The 23,575-nt window shown below is 42.5% G+C and overlaps 1 protein-coding gene across 6 annotated transcripts in view; it reads left to right on the forward strand.

The window, feature by feature from the left end:
- Positions 1–21,528, forward strand: part of fnbp1b (formin binding protein 1b) — a 337,119-nt gene extending 315,591 nt beyond the window's left edge. For 5 of the 6 annotated variants that reach the window (XM_070863799.1, XM_070863796.1, XM_070863798.1 and 2 more), the window contains 3 exons: positions 5,965–6,083; positions 9,454–9,593; positions 15,797–16,285. In XM_070863799.1, the coding sequence (XP_070719900.1) occupies positions 5,965–6,083; positions 9,454–9,593; positions 15,797–15,975 (438 nt within the window). In that variant the 3' untranslated portion in view covers positions 15,976–16,285. Of the gene's footprint in view, positions 1–5,964; positions 6,084–9,453; positions 9,594–15,796; positions 16,286–21,085 lie in introns of those variants that run through there. The other variant, XM_070863797.1, reaches the window with a different exon arrangement.
- The last annotated feature ends 2,047 nt before the right edge of the window (positions 21,529–23,575 follow it).

The raw sequence follows: 23,575 nt of genomic DNA on the forward strand, positions 1-23,575 counted from the left end.
GTGGGAACTGGTGCTCTCCACTCTCTGTCCTGTGACAGTTGGAATTGGTGCTCTCCACTCTCCCGTCCTGTGACAGTTGGAACTGGTGCTCTCCACTCTCTCTCCTGTGACAGTTGGAACTGGTGCTCTCCACTCTCCTGTCCTGTGACAGTTGGAACTGGTGCTCTCCACTCTCTGTCCTGTGACAGTGGGAAGTGGTGCTCTCCACTCTCTGTCCTGTGACAGTGGGAACTGGTGCTCTCCACTCTCTTGTCCTGTGACAGTGGGAACTGGTGCTCTCCACTCTCTCTCCTGTGACAGTTGGAACTGGTGCTCTCCACTCTCCTGTCCTGTGACAGTTGGAACTGGTGCTCTCCACTCTCTGTCCTGTGACAGTGGGAACTGGTGCTCTCCACTCTCTGTCCTGTGACAGTGGGAACTGGTGCTCTCCACTCTCTTGTCCTGTGACAGTGGGAACTGGTGCTCTCCACTCTCTGTCCTGTGACAGTTGGAACTGGTGCTCTCCACTCTCCTGTCCTGTGACAGTTGGAACTGGTGCTCTCCATTCTCTGTCCTGTGACAGTGGGAACTGGTGCTCTCCACTCTCTGTCCTGTGACAGTGGGAACTGGTGCTCTCCACTCTCCCGTCCTGTGACAGTGAGAACTGGTGCTCTCCACTCTCTGTCCTGTGACAGTGGGAACTGGTGCTCTCCACTCTCCTGTCCTGTGACAGTGGGAACTGGTGCTCTCCACTCTCTGTCCTGTGACAGTGGGAACTGGTGCTCTCCACTCTCCCATCCTGTGACAGCTTGAACTGGTGCTCTCCACTCTCTGTCCTGTGACAGTGGGAACTGGTGCTCTCCACTCTCCCGTCCTGTGACAGCTTGAACTGGTGCTCTCCACTCTCTGTCCTGTGACAGTGGGAACTGGTGCTCTCCACTCTCCCATCCTGTGACAGCTTGAACTGGTGCTCTCCACTCTCTGTCCTGTGACAGTGGGAACTGGTGCTCTCCACTCTCTGTCCTGTGACAGTGGGAACTGGTGCTCTCCACTCTCTGTCCTGTGACAGTTGGAACTGTGCTCTCCACTCTCTGTCCTGTGACAGTGGGAAGTGGTGCTCTCCACTCTCTGTCCTGTGACAGTGGGAACTGGTGCTCTCCACTCTCTTGTCCTGTGACAGTGGGAACTGGTGCTCTCCACTCTCTCTCCTGTGACAGTGGGAACTGGTGCTCTCCACTCTCCTGTCCTGTGACGGTGGGAACTGGTGCTCTCCACTCTCTGTCCTGTGACAGTTGGAACTGGTGCTCTCCACTCTCTGTCCTGTGACAGTGGGAACTGGTGCTCTCCACTCTCCCGTCCTGTGACAGCTTGAACTGGTGCTCTCCACTCTCTGTCCTGTGACAGTGGGAACTGGTGCTCTCCACTCTCTGTCCTGTGACAGTGGGAACTGGTGCTCTCCACTCTCCCGTCCTGTGACAGCTTGAACTGGTGCTCTCCACTCTCTGTCCTGTGACAGTGGGAACTGGTGCTCTCCACTCTCTGTCCTGTGACAGTTGGAATTGGTGCTCTCCACTCTCCCGTCCTGTGACAGTTGGAACTGGTGCTCTCCACTCTTTCTCCTGTGACAGTTGGAACTGGTGCTCTCCACTCTCCTGTCCTGTGACAGTTGGAACTGGTGCTCTCCACTCTCTGTCCTGTGACAGTGGGAAGTGGTGCTCTCCACTCTCTGTCCTGTGACAGTGGGAACTGGTGCTCTCCACTCTCTTGTCCTGTGACAGTGGGAACTGGTGCTCTCCACTCTCTCTCCTGTGACAGTTGGAACTGGTGCTCTCCACTCTCCTGTCCTGTGACAGTTGGAACTGGTGCTCTCCACTCTCTGTCCTGTGACAGTGGGAACTGGTGCTCTCCACTCTCCCGTCCTGTGACAGTGAGAACTGGTGCTCTCCACTCTCTGTCCTGTGACAGTGGGAACTGGTGCTCTCCACTCTCCTGTCCTGTGACAGTGGGAACTGGTGCTCTCCACTCTCTGTCCTGTGACAGTGGGAACTGGTGCTCTCCACTCTCCCATCCTGTGACAGCTTGAACTGGTGCTCTCCACTCTCTGTCCTGTGACAGTGGGAACTGGTGCTCTCCACTCTCCCGTCCTGTGACAGCTTGAACTGGTGCTCTCCACTCTCTGTCCTGTGACAGTGGGAACTGGTGCTCTCCACTCTCCCATCCTGTGACAGCTTGAACTGGTGCTCTCCACTCTCTGTCCTGTGACAGTGGGAACTGGTGCTCTCCACTCTCTGTCCTGTGACAGTGGGAACTGGTGCTCTCCACTCTCTGTCCTGTGACAGTTGGAACTGTGCTCTCCACTCTCTGTCCTGTGACAGTGGGAACTGGTGCTCTCCACTCTCTGTCCTGTGACAGTGGGAACTGGTGCTCTCCACTCTCTGTCCTGTGACGGTGGAAACTGGTGCTCTCCACTCTCCTGTCCTGTGACAGTGGGAACTGGTGCTCTCCACTCTCTGTCCTGTGACAGTGGGAACTGGTGCTCTCCACGCTCCCGTCCTGTGACAGCTTGAACTGGTGCTCTCCACTCTCTGTCCTGTGACAGTGGGAACTGGTGCTCTCCACTCTCTGTCCTGTGACAGTGGGAACTGGTGCTCTCCACTCTCCCGTCCTGTGACAGCATGAACTGGTGCTCTCTACTCTCTGTCCTGTGACAGTTGGAACTGGTGCTCTCCACTCTCTGTCCTGTGACAGTGGGAACTGGTGCTCTCCACTCTCTGTCCTGTGACAGTTGGAACTGGTGCTCTCCACTCTCCCGTCCTGTGACAGTTGGAACTGGTGCTCTCCACTCTCCCGTCCTGTGACAGTGGGAACTGGTGCTCTCCACTCTCCTGTCCTGTGACAGTTGGAACTGGTGCTCTCCACTCTCCCGTCCTGTGACAGTGGGAACTGGTGCTCTCCACTCTCCCGTCCTGTGACAGTGGGAACTGGTGCTCTCCACTCTCCTGTCCTGTGACAGTTTGAACTGGTCTGGAAGGAAGCCCATTTAGGACAATGTCAAACTCCAGTCACTGACTGTTAACTGAATATTCGCAGCAAGATAACAAGCTCAAGATTGCTTGAAAACAGGTTTTACGCTGGATCAGGTCTCCAGCACATTATTCAGTATTGTTGCGCCCCCTGGTGACTATAAATTGCAGTCAATACTTCAGTCTTTGAGAGTGGAAAAAGAAGCTAACCAAATTATTCCATATGTGCAGATGTGCATCACAGCTCTTACATCTGGGGATACCGAGTTAAAATCCAGTGTAGACATAGGGTGGCTCTCTGATCGTCATCGGCTATATATTAAATTAATTTAAGGTGCTGTTGATTCTTTGTCAGAAATGTAAAGTTAAAAGAAACGGTGAATTTCGGAAATCTAAAATAGAAACAAAAGGTATCTACTGAAACATTCATTCAATTTTTCTGTTTTCAAATGTTAACCGATTGTATTTCCAATATTTTTCTGCTTTTTTAATTCCATTCTTGATTATACAATGCATCTGCAATCTCACTCAGGCCTTGGGTGAAGTGCTGCTCTTCCAAAGTTGGGTATTAAAGCACATTGTTGATCACTATACCTGAGCTAGGACTGCTAAACTTGTATATTGTGTTGAAAAGAATATTCTGCTTTACAATATTGGCTCAACTTGTTTAACAGAAAAATCCACCCCCCCCACCCCCCGAAAAAATATTTGGACTGTTTTAAACAACCAAGAATTAAATCTCAAGCTTTATTAGTGGATTATATTGAAGCTTGACATTTGAAATAAATCAAAAATCAATTTGGCTTCTAGCACGAATGCTTGAGTAGTGTATTCCTGTTTCCCCCAAACCTTAACTGGATCAACAGCCCCTGATTCCCAGCAGCAAAAGATTTAAACTAAGATTTAATCTGCATGGAGAAAACATTGCCACGTTTCCAATTCTTGCATTGGGTTGAATTGCACCAGCTATCCACATGCATTTATTTACAATTAACTAACTTCAAAATTCTTCAGCCAATTTGATCTCTGGTCTATGCTGTTAGTTGGTTTTATCCAAGATGGGGGTAGGAAATGCTACAATTAGCTTCAGTACCTCGTGCTAGGAAAGAAGCAAACCAGCCACAGTTCCTGCTCCTAATCTCTTCAGGAAAGAGAGTTGAAAATAAGCACTTTGTCAGTGAAACTATGGCAGAGAATTTTACTGATTGCCGTATGCTTTTTGATATTCACAAAAGGTCAAGTACATTCCACATAAGCAATTGCATAATTATAAATGTTATAAACAGACTTTACTGCACATTTATGTCTTGCAGTTGGCTCTTGTTTTATGATTTGGAACAGCCAAATGGAAGCGCTCAAGGTGAAGCCATTTTGTCTAGAATTCTCTTTTATGTGACATCATGATGTCCTAGTCCAGTGATATCAGGAACTTGTATACTGCCCCCAGATCCCATTTACGAGGTCACTGGGCTGGAGCATCATGACGTCACATCATGTGAAGTTCTACACACTGGCCCTGAAATTCCACAATGTTTTTGGTGTCCATAGCCTAAAGTCGGGGCAGGTTATTAGTTTGGCTAGCAAATTGTGGCAGAAGCCATTTTTGCAGGTTTTCTGTCCCATAATTGATCCAGTGAATTTCCCAATGTGATTTGACCCTTCCAGCATTATGCCCACAGTCTCCCTGCTGCTCATTTGAATATATATGATGGTGAGGGCCCTGGCACAGCAGCCTTGAATTTCCTGATTTTATGCTTGCATTGCAGTTGTGGTCAATTCAAATAAAAAATATAAGGATCAGTTGAGACTGACAGAAATTAGGAGTTTTTGTGCAGAAAGTTTGAGGAGCAATTATTGCAGCTGGACCCACTTTGGGATTTTAAAAAAAAAGTGGCCTGCACAGCCTTTGACTGACTTCCGACTGCCTGTGTGAATATGAGAATTCTCAAGAGCAGGTGTCACATTCCCTATGAGGGAGAATGTAAAGAAAGAAGGCTGAGGCTGCATTTAAGGAGATATCCCACCAGATATTTCCTGCCCCCAATGAATATACAGGGACCGCAGTTGAGATGAGGATCTAAGTGAGGAGGATACCTATTGCATGAGGATCTACAGCTATAGTTATCTGCCCACACTGCTCTCTGTGGCTATGAAGGGTAATGACCGCGCTCAACTTTTATGGCAACAGATCATTTGAGGCAGCCATAGGGGGTCTCTAACATCAGCCAGGGTATAATTATAGTATGTATTTGCAAAGTTTACAGGAGAGCTGGGGATTTCATTGACTTTGGCATCAGCAAGATAAAGCCATGCAGTTTTACTGGCTTTCTGAAGTACCCGGATGCATTAGGTAGCAACCACATTGCTTTGCGAGGTGCTGCAATCAACCCTGTCAGCGTTCTCAACAAAAAGGGCTTTCAGCCCTTGAATATGCAGATTGTGTGTAACAATCTGCAAAGGATGTTGCATTTCAACACGAGGTCTGTATGAAATTGTCACAATGCCTTCATCCTTCAAAGAGCAGGAGTGGTGAAATGTGTAAATTGTAGCTCCCCTACTGCCATTCTAGCGAAGATCAACTGAGCACAGACCAGGAATTGAAAATGGAACCTCTGGTTTGCATCACTTCATACACAGTAGTGCAGTTATCAACTGAGCCACCAAAGTGTCAGTGCCTGTTGCTGCCTTCCCACTTCATCTCGCCTGGGTTAATACATCGTGTGCTGCAATCAATCGTTATGCAATCTCAACAGCTTTAAACATGATATTTGCAAGCACATCAAGTCACACTAATTAAATCTAATCTTTATTGTAATCTGTAGCCATTGGTTATTTCTGCACAATTTGAAAAATGATTTGCTGTTCTTTTCAGAATGATAGAGAAAATAATTCAGTCCCCTGTGTTAAAGCTACCTCGCTCTTGTATCTTGTATTTTGGTCACCTGCCTCCAATTGTTTTCAGGCATGGCTTGCTGAGGTAGAAGGCCGTTTACCAGCCAAGACTGATCAGCCACGACGACAGAGTGAGCTATATGAGTTGCAGAGCACTGTTGTCAACAACTGTGCACAAGACCGTGAGAGGTACAGTATGGTTACTAATTGCACTAACAACTTCTTGAATAAGATGTGTGATGAGAAGTATGTGAATTAACAGAGGTCAGGATCCCCAAGGTGATGGTGCATTTTACATTGCAAGATTGAAACTTGAACCGGTCCATAAATAGGAAACATTGAACATTTTGGAACAGACAAAGGCCACTTCGTGCAACAACCTTTTTGAGTGATTAAAATCTGCCTTCTCATCGTATTCATCTATCACTTCCTTCTACAAAAACATATCTGGTTATGCCTCAAACCCGTTTGTATCATGTGCTTTAATAACTTTTTCTGGTAACGTAATTCACAGGTCTGTTGACCATTGTGTGAAATAGTACTATATGAATTCCCCATTTACTCCTAAAGAACATTGATAATGTAAAGTTGTATATATTGTAATTTAAAATGGGATAAATTATTTAGAAAAGAATAGAATTGAGAATGACCTGATGCATTAATCTACCAATATGTTGTGTTCTACAGTTGATCGGAACTGTGGTTGGCCATTTAGCCCCTCAAGTCTGTTCTGCCATTCAGTGAGATCATGGCTGATCTGTGGCCTAACTCCATATACCTGCCTTTGCCCCATATCCCTTAATACCTTTGGTTGACAGAAATCGATCAATCTCAGATTTTAAAATTAACAATTGACTTGGAATCAATTGTTTGCAGAAGAGAGTGCGGTTTTTGCAGAAGAGAGTGCGGTTTTTACATTGAAAAGGCAGATGCATGGGATCCCTGGAGCACCATGCAGTCGCGCAAATTAAAAGGAACATTGGTGCCCCCTAATAATCCTAGACTCCTCAACCAGCGGAAATAGCTTCTCTCTGTCTACCCTATCTGTTCCTCTTAATAACTTGAAAACGTCAATCAAATCACTTCTCAGTCTTTTAAATTCCAGGGAGTACAAACCTGAGGTAGTGTAATCGCTCCTCGTAATTTAACCCTTGGAGTCCGGGTATCATTCTGGTAAATTCATGCTGCACTCCCTCCAATGCCAATATATCCTTCCGAAGGTGTGGTGTCCAGAACTGCGCACAGTAATCCAGATGTGGTCTAACCTAGGCTTTGTATAGCTACAGTAGCATAACTTCTACCCCCTTGTATTCTTGTCCTCTAGATTCTATTAGCCATTTTGATTATTAGCTATACCTATCCATGACATTTTAATGATCTATGTAGATGAACCCCATGTGTTCTTGTGAATTTAATTTTTGCTACTTGTTATGAGAGCTGTTTTTCAAGGTGTAACATAATCATTCATTAACAGTATGACCTCAACAGAGGTTCCTGTTAATACCACACTCCTGAAAATTGACAACTTGACACAAAGGAAGGTTGACTAAATGTCCAACAATGGTAAATTCCTTTATTTCCACCCTTCTCTTAGGTACTGACTTGTACTCATTAATGTTTCATGGACGACAGCAGACCTCCAGCACCTTGCCCAAATGGCATTCCTTCAAATGAAAGGATTGACAATGAATGATGGCTGGCTATTCGATCATGCCCTCCTCACTCAAAATTCACAAACACAGTGTAGATTCAGAATGGAAACTCCCTCTCTGTGGTTTGGTTAATGTTATCGTTAGTTTTCCACCAATTGGTTGAAAATTAAATTCTGGTAGTCTTAGTGATTAGTCACAATTTAACTCTTTAGTGAGTACATTAGGAATCATCAATTTCATGGAGCAACCTTATCATCAATATCTACTACAATATCCACCAGAAGATGCCAAATTATGCATTATAATAGTGTTGAACTGAATTCAAAGGAAATAATCTAATTTAAGGCAACATAAATTGATACGAACCAAGGGTTGTTGAAATCTGGAACACTCAAAAAGCTGTTGAGGCAAGAACAATTGAAAATTTCAAGACTGACGTTAATAGATTTTTGTTAGGTAAGGGTATTAATGGATATGGAACAAAGGCAGGTAAATGGAGTTGAGGTACAGATCAGCCATAATCTAATTGACTGGTGGAACAGACTCAAGGGGCTGAATCGCTTACTCTTGTTTCTATGTTGATGTCATCATCGGTACTCCTTGATTAATCATTTCCTTGTAATCACCTCTTCCTACTTACTATTTTCAATATTAAAAAAATGAATAAAAACACTCCTGTTACCTTGCCAAAAGTTAGTATTTTACAAATGTGGTACAGCAGTTCCCAAACGTTTGCATCCTGAAGCTGTTCCCCAGTTAGTCTTACTCCAGCAGATGGTGAGGGAGTTGGGACCAGTATGCATCAGACAGATTGTTTGAACAGTTACAATACTGGCAAGGAATTCTAGGCATCTTGGGCCAGTTGGTTTTAAATATATTTTCAGCTTGAGCATTGTGATGCTGCAATAAACTCTAATATTACAGTAATACATCAACTCTGGTGGTGGTGGTTGTCGTCGTATTGGTAGGTTTAGTGTGTTAATAGCCTTCTAGTACTTATATAATTTTAAATAAAATTTATAACACTTTTGTTGTGCTCACTTTTCCCGACTGACTCATTCTTTTAGTTTCATTTTTTTATTTTAATTTTTTTGACTATTGTATTCTAATGTTGCTATTTAATGTTTCTTTCTTAAAAGAAAATTTTAAATATTTTTCCTTACTTTTTTTTAGCTCCTTATTGATTTTTCAATGTCCATTTTGGAATCAAGACCCAAATTGAAAAAAATTGGCTCCAAGTGTGAAAGTCAGCTCAAAGCTGTTTTTTTTTCCCCCTGCCACTTGAATATCATAAAACTAATGATTGGCATAATTATTCAAAGACACAACCAGAGTCATTTTTGATGCATTTTTCAAGTGTCAAGTAAGGAAGCACAACTGCAAGATAAGCTTTCTTGTCTAACATTGGAAACCAAGTAATTTCCAGATTGGATAATGTATTCATTCCACTCTAAAGATGATAAATATATGTATAGTTTCAAATCCTAACCTGTCGAAAAAATGATGGGTGCATTATACACATTTGGCTCAAAAACTTGTATTCTCTGGGCTCCGGTACTTTTTAATGCAAAATTGCAGCAGTTGCAGCATAGATGACATGTAGAAACTTGTGGGGTTTTTCGTGGCATGTTGTGCTGCACTGGATTACTTGCCGTAATTTTTTAATTTAAATAAAATGATTCACAGTGATTTTAAATAAGTATTTCATTTGGTCCATTAATTGCTGTGCTGCAGAAAAATATTGATGGTCATGGTATGAATCCAGTATCCTGTTGTGTGGCGTTGCATTGCTTTACTGCCTGCACCAACTCCAATTAGCCTTATGCAGCAGTTGTCTGTGGATCTGCTGGTGTGTATTTTAGGTAATGCTGTTCTATAGTTACTGTGTGTATTTCTTTCTTGAGCAGTCCTGATGGTAGTTACACCGAAGAACAGAACCAGGACCCTCAGTTAAAAGTTGCAGCACAGAGCGAATTTGATGATGAGTTTGATGATGAAGAAACACTGGTAACAATTGGCACATGCAAAGCCATGTATCCTTTTGAAGGTATGTATACTCCAGAGAAAATAAGGCAGCCAAACTACTGCTTGGAAACCCCTTGAAATTTTTTTCAATCCTGGAAATCCAACATAATGTGCTTTAATGTGCTACCTTTTCTCCTGCAATTTCCCACACAGTAAATTCATTGACCTCACACATGCTTTCGAGGCTAGGGCCCAAATGGAGATGAGGTACTGCCCCATATGTAGAACAAATCAAATAAAGTCACTCCCTTTCATCTCCCACTGGATCATTCCCCTGTAGCTGAACTCAGAGATGGATTTAGCTAGGTATGGTGGTAAAGTGCATGATAATCTAGAAAAAGGGAGAGGGTGAACACTGCATTAGAACAGTGCTTTTTAGAGGCCGAGAGGAAAAAGATGTTTCCAGTATGATTGCTTACTGATGGTGTCTGAATTTAGGGAGCTAGGAGTTAAATTTAAAAAGTAGGACCTCAAAGATAGTAACCTCTGGATTGCTACCAGTGCCACGTGCTAATCAGAGTAGAGGGAGCAGGATAGCTAGAATAAATACGTGGCTTGAGCAGTGGTGCAAGAGGGAGGGATTCAAATTCCTGGGACATTGGAACCAGTTCTGGGGGAAGTGGGACCTGTACAAAAGGGACGGTCTGCACTTGGGCAGGACTGGAACTGATGTCCTAGGGGTAACATTTGCTAACGCAGTTCGGGAGTGTTTAAACTAATATGACGGGGATGGGAACCTATGCAGCGAGACATGGCGAAGTAATATGGAGTCAGAAACATGGTAGAAAGGTAAAAATCAATAGTGGAAGGCCAAGTAAACAAAGGCAAGAAACAAAAAGGTTGACAAGTCCCCTAGTCTTGATGAAATGCATCCCAGGGTATTAAAAGAGATGGCGGAAGTTATAGCAGATGCATTCGTTATAATCTTCCAAAATTCTCTGGACTCTGGGGAGGTACTAGCGGATTGGAAAGCAGCTAATGTACCGCCTCTGTTTAAAAAAGGGGGCAGACAAAAGGCAGGTAACTATAGGCCGGTTAGTTTAACATCTGTAGTGGGGAAAATGCTTGAAGCTTTTATTAAGGAAGAAATAGCGGGACATCTAGATAGGAAAAGTGCAATCAAGCAGACGCAGCATGGATTCATGAAGGGGGAAATCATGTTTAACTAATTTACTGGAATTCTTTGAGGATATAACGAGCATGGTGGATAGAGGTGTACCGATGGATGTGGTGTATTTAGATTTCCAAAAGGCATCCGATAAGGTGCCACACAAAAGGTTACTGCAGAAGATAGAGGTACGCGGAGTCAGAGGAAATGTATTAGCATGGATAGAGAATTGGCTGGCGAACAGAAAGCAGAGAGTCGGGATAAATGGGTCCTTTTCGGGGTGGAAATCGGTGGTTAGTGGTGTGCCACAGGGACGGTACTGGGACCACAACTGATTACAATATACATAGATGACCTGGAAGAGGGGACAGAGTGTAGTGTAACAAAATTTTGCAGATGACACAAAAATTAGTGGGAAAGCGGGTTGTGTAGAGGACACAGAGAGGCTGCAAAGAGATTTGGATAGGTTAAGCGAATGGGCTACGGTTTGGCAGATGGAATACAATGTTAGAAAGTGTGAGGTCATCCACCTTGGGGAAAAAAAACAGTAAAAGGAAATATTATTTGAATGAGGAGAAATTACAACATGCTGAGGTGCAGAGGGACCTGGGGGTCCTTGTGCATGAATCCCAAAAAGTTAGTTTGCAGGTGCAGCAGGTAATCAGGAAGGTGAATGGAATGTTGGCCTTCATTGCGAGAGGGATGGAGTACAAAAGCAGGGAGGTCCTGCTGCAACTGTATAGGGTATTGGTGAGGCCGCACCTGGAGTACTGCGTGCAGTTTTGGTCACCTTACTTAAGGAAAGATATACTGGCTTTGGAGGGGGTACAGAGATGATTCACTCGGCTGATTCCGGAGATGAGGGGATTACCTTATGATGATAGATTGAGTAGACTGGGTCTTTACTTGTTGGAGTTCAGAAGGATGAGGGGTGATCTTATAGAAACATTTAAAATAATGAAAGGGATAGACAAGATAGAGGCAGAGAGGTTGTTTCCACTGGTCCGGGAGACTAGAACTAGGGGGCACGACTGGGGAGCCAATTTAAAACCGAGTTGAGAAGGAATTTCTTCTCCCAGAGGGTTGAGAAGGAATTTCTTCTCCCAGAGGGTTGTGAATCTGTGGAATTCTCTGCCCAAGGAAGCAGTTGAGGCTAGCTCATTGAATGTATTCAAGTCACAGATAGATAGATTTTTAACCAATAAGGAAATTAAGGGTTATGGGGAGCGGGCGGGTAAGTGGAGCTGAGTCCACGGCCAGATCAGCCATGATCTTATTGAATGGCGGAGCAGGCTCGAGGGGCTAGATGGCCTATCCTGGGCCCAAGTTTCCACATGATTTGCGCCTGATTTTTAGGAGCAACTGGTGGAGAACGGACTATCTTAGAAATCGCAATTCTCCACATTTTTTTTTCTGCAGTTCTAGTCAGGTAGAACAGTTCTACTTTGGAACAGAATTTTTTCTTCAAAAGGGGGCGTGTCCGGCCACTGACGCCTGATTTCAAAGTTTCCACAGTGAAAACGTACTCCAAACTAACTTAGAATGGAGCAAGTGAAGATTTTTGTAGAACTGAAAAAACCTGTTCTACACATTAAAAAATCAGGCGCAGGTTACAAATTAGGCGTCCAGAACGAGGTGGGGGGGGGGGGGGGGGGGAAGGGAAGTCATTAAATTCTACAATAAATCCTTATTTATACTTCTACAAATATTATACAAATAAATCCAACCTGAATAAACATTTATAAGCAAAGAAACGATTAAATAAACCATCTTCCTACCTGTGTGAAAGTGCTTCAGGCACGGAGAATGCTGCAGGCGTTCGTTCCCGTGGGGGGGGGGGGGGAATTAAACAGCTGTTGCGTTCCCGCGGAGGGGAGGGGGGGGGGGGAGGAGACAGTGAGAAGGCTGCAAGAAGCCTCAGCGCTGATGGCAATGTGCTTTTATTTAAAAATTTTCAAAAATTTAACAGCTACAAAGAACTACAAAAATGGCCGAGTGCCAATGTTTTTTTCACACTGCGCGTGCGCGAACGCTCCAACGCGCACGCGCAGCGTTGCCGGCAGGAAAAAAACTAATTTAAATAGTACCCGCCCCCTCCCACTTACAAAATCGGCGCGTGTGTAGGCTCCGCCCCCCTGGGCGCCGCGCCAAACAGACAAGGAGCTGCAGGGCGCTCCAGAATCGCGTGTTTTTTTTCCGGCGCTGTTTTAGGCACGAAAATCGGGCGCCCAGCTCGGAGGGGCGCCCGTTTTTTATCGTGTGGAAACTTGGGCCCCCTGTTCCTAATTCTTATGTTCTTATGAATTGGCTAGGATAGATTGGCGAATGATACTTAAGGGGTTGACAGTGGATGGGCAATGGCAGACATTTAGAGACCGCATGGATGAACTACAACAATTGTACATCCCTGTCTGGCGTAAAAATAAAAAAGGGAAGGTGGCTCAGCCGTGACTGTGAAGGGAAATCAGGGATAGTATCAAAGCCATGGAAGTGGCATACAAATTGGACAGAAATAGCAGCGAACTCGGGGACTGGGAGAAATTTAGAACTCAGCAGAGGAAGACAAAGGGTTTGATTAGGGCAGGGAAAATAGAGTACGAGAGGAAGCTTGCAGGGAACATTAAGACGGACTGCAAAAGCTTCTATAGATATGTCAAGAGAAAAAGGTTAGTAAAGACAAACGTAGGTCCCCTGCAGTCAGAATCAAGGGAAGTCATAACGGGGAACAAAGAAATGGCAGACCAATTGAACAAGTACTTTGGTTCGGTATTCACTAAGGAGGACACAAACAACCTTCCGGATATAAAAGGGATCAGAGGGTCTAGTAAGAAGGAGGAACTGAGGGAAATCCTTATTAGTCGGGAAATTGATGGGATTAAAGGCTGATAAATCCCCAGGGCTTGATGGACTGCATCCCAGAGTACTTAAGGAGGTGGCCTTGGAAATAGCGGATGCATTGACGGTTATTTTCCAACATTCCATAGACTCTGGATCAGTTCCTATCGAGTGGAGGGTAGCCAATGTAACCCCACTTTTTTAAAAAGGAGGGAGAGAGAAAACGGAATTATAGACCAGTCAGCCTGACATCGGTACTGGGTAAAATGATGGAATCAATTATTAAGGATGTCATAGCAGCGCATTTGGAAAGAGGTGACATGATAGGTCCAAGTCAGCATGGATTTGTGAAAGGGAAATCATGCTTGACAAATCTTCTGGAATTTTTTGAGGATGTTTCCAGTAGAGTGAACAAGGGAGAACCAGTTGATGTGTATTTGGACTTTCAGAAAGCTTTCGACAAGGTCCCACACAAGAGATTAATGTGCAAAGTTAAAGCACATGGAATTGGGGATAGTGTGCTGACATGGATTGAGAACTGGTTGGCAGACAGGAAGCAAAGAGTAGGAATAAATGGGTACTTTTCAGAATGGCAGGCAGTGACTAGTGGGGTACCACAAGGTTCTGTGCTGGGGCCCCAGCTGTTTACATTGTACATTAATGATTTAGACGAGGGGATTAAATGTAGTATCTCTAAATTTGCGGATGACACTAAGTTGGGTGGCAGTGTGAGCTATGAGGAGGATGCTATGAGGCTGCAGAGTGACTTGGATAGGTTAGGTGAGTGGGCAAATGCATGGCAGATGAAGTATGTGGATAAATGTGAGGTTATCCACTTTGGTGGTAAAAACAGAGAGACAGACTATTATCTGAATGGTGACAGATTAGGAAAAGGGGAGGTGCAACGAGACCTGGGTGTCATGGTACATCAGTCATTGAAGGTTGGCATGCAGGTACAGCAAGCAGTTAAGAAAACAAATGACATGTTGGCCTTCATGGTGAGGGGATTTGAGTACAGGGGCAGGGAGTTGTTACTACAGTTGTACAGGGCCTTGGTGAGGCCACACCTGGAGTATTGTGTACAGTTTTGGTCTCCTAACTTGAGGAAGGACATTCTTGCTATTGAGGGAGTGCAGCGAAGGTTCACCAGACTGATTCCCGGGATGGTGCGACTGACATATCAAGAAAGACTGGATCAACTGGGCTTGTATTCACTGGAGTTCAGAAGAATGAGAGGGGATCTCATAGAAACGTTTAAAATTCTGACGGGTTTAGAGAGGTTAGATGCAGGAAGAATGTTCCCAATGTTGGGGAAGTCCAGAACCAGGGGTCACAGTCTATGGATAAGGGGTAAGCCATTTAGGACCGAGATGAGGAGAAACTTCTTCACCCAGAGAGTTGTGAACCTGTGAAATTCTCTACCACAGGAAGTTGTTGAGGCCAATTCACTAAATATATTCAAAAAGGAGTTAGATGTAGTCCTTACTACTGGGGGGATCAAGGGGTATGGCGAGAAAGCAGGAATGGGGTACTGAAGTTGCATGTTCAGCCATGAACTCATTGAATGGCGGTGCAGGCTCGAAGGGCCGAATGGCCTACTCCTGCACCTGTTTTCTATGTTTCTATGAAAGGAAGAAAGGATTTGAAAGCCTAGCAGTGTGCCACTGTGCAAAAGGATCCAGGTTTGCTTATACAACCCTGGGTTTGCAGGGATGGTCACCAAAGTTCCCCCTAAGGTGCGCGGCCAAGCATCAATCGCATAGTTCCGAGCAGACCGTTCACCGTTGGAATAGATACCGCACATGTGTGACCACGCAGCAAATTTAAAGGACCCGCACAGGTAAAAAGAAAATACTGAGCCGAGGGCACACTACCACAAGAGTCAACCAGAAGGCAGTTTTGTACCTTCTGGACAATAGTTACAGAACACAATTGGGGTTGGGAGAAGCTGAGATGGCTGCAGTTTCAACCAAGAAATGGTACATAGTGTGGAGAAATCCAGACCAAGTCTTTTCAAGTCTCCTGTTTTAATTGGGACATTTCAGGGGTCACTAAGAAAAAAGCAACAGTACACAAGACTCCTAAATGGGCAAAATCAGCTAATCTATAGATTCTCCAGAAAACTGCAATCCTGCCCCAAATGTGGACTCACATTGCAGATTGAGATGTAGCATGTGAAAGGATGAAAGAAGGAAAGCAGAAAGGAGGTTTTTTTCCGAAAGCAGTCTATTCTCATCATCTGATTTGGTTTTACCTGATTTGTGAACCTTGTTTCAATTCAGGTCAGAATGAAGGAACAATAGCAATGGCAGAAGGAGAAACACTGAGCGTGATAGAGGAAGATAAAGGAGACGGTTGGACAAGAGTCCGACGGAGCGAGGATGAGGAAGGATACGTTCCAACATCCTATGTGGAAGTCTATTTGGACAAAAATGCCAAAGGTGCAATGACTTACATCTAGTTTTAAGAAAACTCGAAGTGAAAGTTTTATCAGACAGGAGCACGTTCTGTGTTACACACAGATGAGAAAATGCAACGAAGTGCAATACACAGTGTGGTCATGTGACTTCATTCTGTGCACTATATAAACAAACATTTTTATGTTACTGGGGAGCGGGGAGTGCTAATTGTTACCTGTTATCAGTGAAATTGCATTTGGTACATACTGATATCGATGCCATTACTGGGGCTAGTTTTTTGTGAAACTTAACGTCCATTGTCCATGACCAAACATACAATCTTTTTTTTAAACTTTGAAAGTTAAAATCACTTCATGATACAGTAGAAAATTTAAATAACTTAAAATCTAATGCTCAAAACAGTTCAGTTAATTATGTTCTGATTTGTATACTATTATTAAATGGCTGCTCAATTTTATTTTATTAAAACTACATTTTAATTGTTTACTCACCAACAGAATCCTCTACCCACTCCTGAGCTGGGTGAAGCTGCACTGTAGAGAAATCCTATTTGTAGTACAGGTAGTTTTCAAGGGAGGCATCATTACTTTCTTTCTGCTTCCTTGCTGAAATCATCCTCTGCTGCACTTCAAAAGTACTTCATTGGCTGTAAAGCACTTTGGGATGTCCTGGGGTCATGAAAGGTGCCATCTACATGCAAATTTATTCTTTCTCTCTCGCTCTCTCTCTCTCTCTCTCTTTCCCTTTCTCTATTTCTCTCTTTCTAATATAATGATCCTCAGTGGGGGCCATTGATATGAGACAAATGCTGTAAAGAAATGCCAATGTTACAAATTGGATTTCTCCACCGTGAAGCTGCATCCAGCATAAAACTCTCGACAGATGATTCTGTTAGTAAGTAACCTGACGAATTGCATATCTTTGTTTAAAAATAAGGTAGTGTTTCCTCTTTAAAACATGGCACTCATTGCATAAGTTATGCATTTCAGTTGGTTCCACTGTATTACCATTTTTTTAAACTGTTGGGTTATGTTTGTAAATGTGACTGTTTTCATGGCTGCACAGGGTAATAACCATGATTGCAGAACGTCCATTTGGCACACCAGGTACATGTCAGTCAGCAGCTTTGTTTGCACCAGTTTTAAAATGTATTTTTTTATTGCTGTTGCTGTTTCAAATTTTGCCCAGCTCTTAATCCACTTGCTTTGTGTTTAAGAAAACTTAAGCTGCGTGGTTGACGGTAAAAGTATTGGATGCAACTACTTTGCACACCATGTCTGTACACGTATAAGCTGTCGCTCTTTTGAGTCAGAGTACTGGCAGAGATCTGTTAACTGCATGAAGACCTTTCCAGAGATATTTCTGTCGCATGGAACCTTACATACTATATCTACAAGCTGAAAGTTCTTTTCACTGTCCATCAATGAACAGTGTTCGAGTTTGTGTTATAAGAGCTATCTGTTTAATGCAATGCTTTGCTTTGTTACATTAAGTTTTACAATAAGTGTGTTTGAAGAAAATCAGTCTAAAAGAGAGGCTTCTTTTTGGTACAAATTCAGTGCTCATCTGTCCTCGGTCAGTACAATGAAGAACTTTATATGCTCAAAAAATTAACGTAATATATTAATGGAAAACTAAACTGCAGCAAACGATGATAAAATTGTTATGACAGATGTCATAGCAAGCAGAATGCAACTATTTTTCAATGTAATCATTCTCACCCAAGCACTCTGTTCCACACCAGTTGCATCCTATGACTATGCTGGAATTTTCCACAACAGACCAACACATGTAACCAAAACAACAATGTGTGCTTGATGCCCGGGCAAGAATTACGATTCACAAAAACATTTCAGTAAATGACCTTTTTGATATCTTTAAAATGATTCCACATTGTATTCCTATTTATAGGCCAGAATCATTGCATAAGCAGAATGGAGTACCAAACTTGATCCAACAATCTCCGGTAGAATCGGTCCGGAGTAGCACTCTGCCGGTTTTTTCCTATGGTGTCGCTATTTTGAAACTCTTCCATCATGCCAAACCCCACTATATGAATGCTGACCTTCAGCTAGAAGTACAGAGTTCATTATTTTGAGCAAATAATGTTTGGTTTAATTTGTGTACGGGCTTCATCTTACCTTGATGTGCAGTCTAGCTGATCCCATATTACATTTTTGTTATTAATGTATAATTTTGTATATCTTCATATGCAAGCTGTCTGCTCCCTATAATCTTATCCTTTGCATGTTTAAATTGCTGTGTAGTAGACAACAGTCACAGGTAAAGAAAATGTGATCAACATTTCAGTGCAGAGCAAGTCTTGGGGGCCAACATTGCTTGATAATGAAAATGCTTGTTGTGCTAGGTACTCAAAGGTTACCATTTATAACCAGAAACTTGTTTATTTTTAAACTGTCTGGTAGCATGGAAGGTCAAAGGCTAAAGAGTACTGGCATGTGCCACAGTTTTCCCTATCCACTGTTAATGTTTAATTTTTTAATTGCAATGAAGTTTCACTCGGTTGATTCCTAGGATAAGAGGGTTGACCTATGAGGAATGATTGAGTAGAATGGGCCTATATTCTCTTGCGATTAGAAGAGTTAGAGGTGAACTCATTGAAACTTTTAAAATTCTTGGAGGGCTTGAAAGAGTAGATGCTGAGGGTCTGTTTCCCCTGGCTGGAGAGTCTAGAACTAGGAGTCATAGTCTCGGGATAAGGGGTCAGCCATTTAGAACTGTGATGAGGTGAAATTTCTTCACTCAGAGGGTTGTGAAACTTTGGAATTCTCTACCCCAGAGGACTGTGGATGCTCAGTCGTTGAGTATATTCAAGTCGGAGATCGATAGATTTTTGGACATGAAGGGAATCAAGAGATAAGGGGATAGAAAGGGAAAGTGGAGTTGAGGTCAAAGGTCGGCCATGATCTTATTGAATGTTGGAGCAGGCTTGAGAGGCCATATGGCCTACTTCAGCTCCTAATCCTTATGTTTTGTGGGGAAAAAAATCCAATTTACCCAATTTGACTTTTTTTTGTTTTTTTTCCCACAAATGAGGGGTGGTAAATGGCTGCATTTTTTATTTTGAAATAACAAACAATGCAAAGGTCAGATAGTACAGTTACTTTATACAGAAATCAAGATATATGATTGAAAATGCATGAAATGTATACAAACAGCAAAAGATTAATTTTTTGCCTGGTTGCTTGGAATGATGCTTATTTTCATAGTCGCAAGTTCATAAAGTTTCTGATTGCAAGTCAGTGCCTCAGGCCTTTGAAGGAAAGGTCACAGAAAATCCACTGCACTTACGTTGTAATACAAATTTTACAATAGCAATTTAGAATTAAGTTTTAGTGAAAGTGAGCAAAAGGTTCTGTTGTGCTGATTTATATTAGGAAAGTATGGTGTTGGTGTGTTTTCATGTACCTCGAAGTAATGTTCATTCCATCCCCACCTATTTTATTCCCAGACCAAGCTGTAGTCAGGAAGGCATGCAGGAAACCTGCTTTCAAACCTCCACCAGTGCTGCTATGAACCAGCCACTTAAAGTGTGTATGAGAGCAATCCTTCACTTGTCCACATGTTAAGGGGAGGCTCCAGGGCCTCTGTTGGGCATCTCTCTACAGCAGCATAACTGAGATTGGCAGCTCAGCAGTGTGAAGGATTGAACCTGTATCTCATCATTCATTGCTACGCCACCTGGATTAGAATGCTCTTTTATTAAAATAGCTTGCATATTTGGGGTGGGAACTAATTTGTTTTTGTGCCTTCATGGAAGATACCTGAGAAAATAAAAGTTCTCACTAAAATACTGTAAATTGTGCTGTTAGTAACCATGATACTACATCATAGTATGTACAGGATTAGTGAGAACAGTTTACACAAACCTGCCAGCATTAAATTGTCCAGAGACCTTTATTCATTTAGAATTATTAGTTATTTTTCAAAATAATGTTTATTTGATTTTAAGGAAAAACTTTAAACATTTTTATGTTTGAATAATGAGAAATTTCAGGAAAATCTGTGCATAAGTATACAAAATGAAAACACTTGGAAAAAGTAACATATATTGCTGTTAAATCATTTCCATCATGTTAAATATTTTCATAATTTAACTTCCAAAATTGAAAGCATCATACTTTGAAATGGCATTCTTCTCAATGTGGTACCTGTTTTTTTTTATCAGTTCTGATTTAAAACACATTCTAATGTTCATTAAAAAGAAAACCATTTAAGCTTTTTTGTCTTTTGGGGGCTACAAATTATTTGCAATGGATTGTCTTTGTAGCTGTGTGTTAGAGGATATGTTAGACCAGTGATATGAAGTTAAAACAAGAAGTGCTGCAAAGTGACTTTCGATCTCGTAACCAACAGAATATATGTAGTGGGTTATGATCCATGTTCTCTGCAAGAGGGCAGCAACCAGACGACCACTGGGGACTTCAGTGCAGCCGTCAACCTTTTTGGAGGGCAAGTTTAAACCTTTTTGGTAGGGGCCCTTGATGGTGACCATTTTGGTACATCTTGACTCTGCATTTGAAACTGCCATCTCCTTAATCTCTCCTATCCATTGAGGATTTGCACCTGTATATTGAAATTCAGCAAATGAGTTTATAATGGTGCTGTATCAACAGAGTTAGATTTAGCAATGTTTCTATGCATCTAATGGACAATTAAAATTCTAGTTCGACTGAAGAATACATTAGTGTAGTATTGATCTAACACTAGATGTCAATAGCACATAGCATAAATACTAATTGTGTTCAGGGTAGCCCACCCTGAATGTCTTCATGATATCCTACGTTTGAATATTTTCAACTTTCATCAGAATTGGTCCCATCTAAAGTGTTACCATTTCTTCTCTTTCAATTCTCTGCTGGCCGACCTGTTGTGTATTTCTAGCAGTTTTATTTTGAGCAAGTTTCTAGCGTTCACAGTCTCTCTTTTTGCCTCCAAGTTGTGGAGACCCATGCAAAAAGTACCAGAGGTCTCCTGCTGGACCCAGGTTCACCATTTTTGCATCCTTGAATAAGATCTTGAGTGTATATTTTTCTAAAGTTGTACCACCTGTAAGATTTCTAGTATATTCCTAACTTAGTCCATCATGTTGCTAACATGTATCCCTTTCTCCCTCTCTCTGGACTCTAGGTACCTAAGGTGGTGTGCTGGTCCATGAATCACGGGGCGAGCTGGTATGCAAGGACACATTCTTCTGCTTAACAGTTTTAAAAATGGAAGACTAGCTGGATTATTGGCCTGGCTTGGTTTTTAATGATCAAAAGCAAAACGAGAGGGGAAAAAATTTATAGGAACAAAAGGTGCAAGTGCTTGCTGTTTATTTTATGGCATGCCATCTATTGCTCTAATTAACCTGGCTATTTTTCCATGTCAAAAACAAAAGCAGTTTTCTGATGCATGTACTGTTGAATTTGCTTCCCATTTTTAAAATAAAAGAAACAAAAAAAACCTTTAATTTCGAAACCCACTTACCAGAATACATGTACTTCACGACCACAGCAGTAACTACGTACGGTTGCCGGTAACTGTCGTACCTAAAATTGACTTTAGAGTCAAGCTAAAGGTATTTCTGGGGGTGGTGGGGGGAGAGGGGCGGGGGGGGGGGGGGGGGAAGTGACCCTTTTGAATCTATTTTGTTCTACGATATAACAAGTTAAGAAATCATCATCAGTCACCACAGAGCATTTCTGTGTTCATAGTATTTATGTAACCACAAAGAAAGAAAGACTTATATCGCACCTTTCATGGCCACCGGACATCTCAAAGCTTTTTACAGCCAATTAAGTACTTTTGGAGTGTAATCACTGTTCTAATGTAGGAAACGTGGTAGCCAATTTGCGCACAAGCAAGCTCCCACAAACAGCAATGTGATAATGACCAGATAATGTGTGTTTTTGTTATGTTTGTTGATTGATAAATATTGGCCAGGACACTGGGGATAACTCGCCTGCTCTTCTTCAGAGTAGTGCCATGGGATCTTTTACGTCCACTTGAGAGAGCAGACGGGGCCTCGGTTTAACGTCTCATCCGAAAGTGCTGCATCTCTGACAGTGCAACACTCCCTCAGCACTGCACTGGAGTGTCAGAAAAGTTTTCATTTTCTAACCCATGTTCATGGCTTCAGAAGCTTTGCGGGTTATTTTCATACATCACTTTTGTTACTGTGCTAACTTATAATGGAAACTCAATAAAATAAATAAAAGTTCCTCTTCCCAGAAAATAAAATTGTGTGAAGGGGGTGGAAGCTGCTAATAATCCACTCTGTAACTAACCATTAAGAGGGGCACAATGACTTTTCAACCTTTCTTCTCACCTTTGCTGAGGTTTTTTTAAATCAATTTGATGTAATTTGAATGTATATTTTTTTACCTCTTCTCAATCTCCACCCATTCCCAGCCAAAAGTAGCATAACTTCCTTAAGTTGTGCCCAGTAATATTATTCAAATAAAATAACCAGAGGGTTAGAGCCATATTTATTTACTTGTAACCATTTAACTAGGTATCACAATATGACATCTTTGTATCTACTGCAGGTAATGCTAATTGGTATTTTAGTCTGAATTGTGTTGTTTTAAAGTGTCAAAGCATTTAGAAATTGAGATTAGATAGAATTGGGTTTGCTAAGTGCATTTGTGGTCATGCACTACATACATCTGGTAAGTGGTAGATTTCTCCGTTACCATCACATCATTATTTTATTTGCGGCACTGCCAATATCAAACTTCAGTCTACTTTTTCTGGTCTGCATGCTCGCCCTGTTGCTCTGCCTGTGCCCACCTTAATGAGGGTCACTGCCTGTGACTCAACAGCACATTTGTCTTCACTTTTATTTTGTTGGCTATATGGAGTAGAATTGCTGGTCATGTGACACTTCTTTTATTTTGTTTTCTTGCATGTTCACCTGTGTATTTGTTGGAGTTTCTGCTGAATGGTAGCTGCACTCCCGAAAGCCGCTCCCAAGCCACTGTCTGCTAAAATATTTAATAACAGGGTTTCAGCTGTCTGTGACTAATTTCTCCACTTAGAAACATCAGGGAGAAAAGTCAAAGGAAAGAAACCTAATAGTTTACATTCACAGTGCACATACAGACAGGAGTGAGATATACCGAGAACCAAATGATTATAACATGTACTCTAGCATTATCCCACAGCAAAATGAACTGGTAATAGAGGCCAAGGACCTTGGGTGAAGGGGTGAATTATGTGGACCACTTATCTAAACCTTGTCCTACGCCACGTGAGGTTAGGTAGGCAACCTGCTCTCAGGCCTATGCCAATTGTATTCTGTAGCCAGCCACTAAGAGCTGCACAAGATACTTTTTTTCCCCTCCTGTAGAGATGTGAGTGACCTCCATTCATTTTCTTCCTCTAAGGGAATGGCTGAGATTGGAAACCCATGTGTGTGTGTTCGTGTGTGTATTCATGTTCGCATGTGTGTTCATGTTCATGCACTCACTGGTACAGTATAAAGGGGTTCTGGCGTGGCTCTTAGAAATTGTTATTAAACCCCCAGAATCTCTCACTTATGCAAATTATTTCCATGTCGGTACCAATGGCAAATGTTTATATGGGTTATATTGACAAAGGGCACAATACTTGGCAATGGTTACCTTGTTGACT

The sequence above is a fragment of the Pristiophorus japonicus genome, chromosome 20 (genome assembly GCF_044704955.1).
Source record: "Pristiophorus japonicus isolate sPriJap1 chromosome 20, sPriJap1.hap1, whole genome shotgun sequence".
NCBI classification, from domain to species: domain Eukaryota; kingdom Metazoa; phylum Chordata; class Chondrichthyes; family Pristiophoridae; genus Pristiophorus; species Pristiophorus japonicus.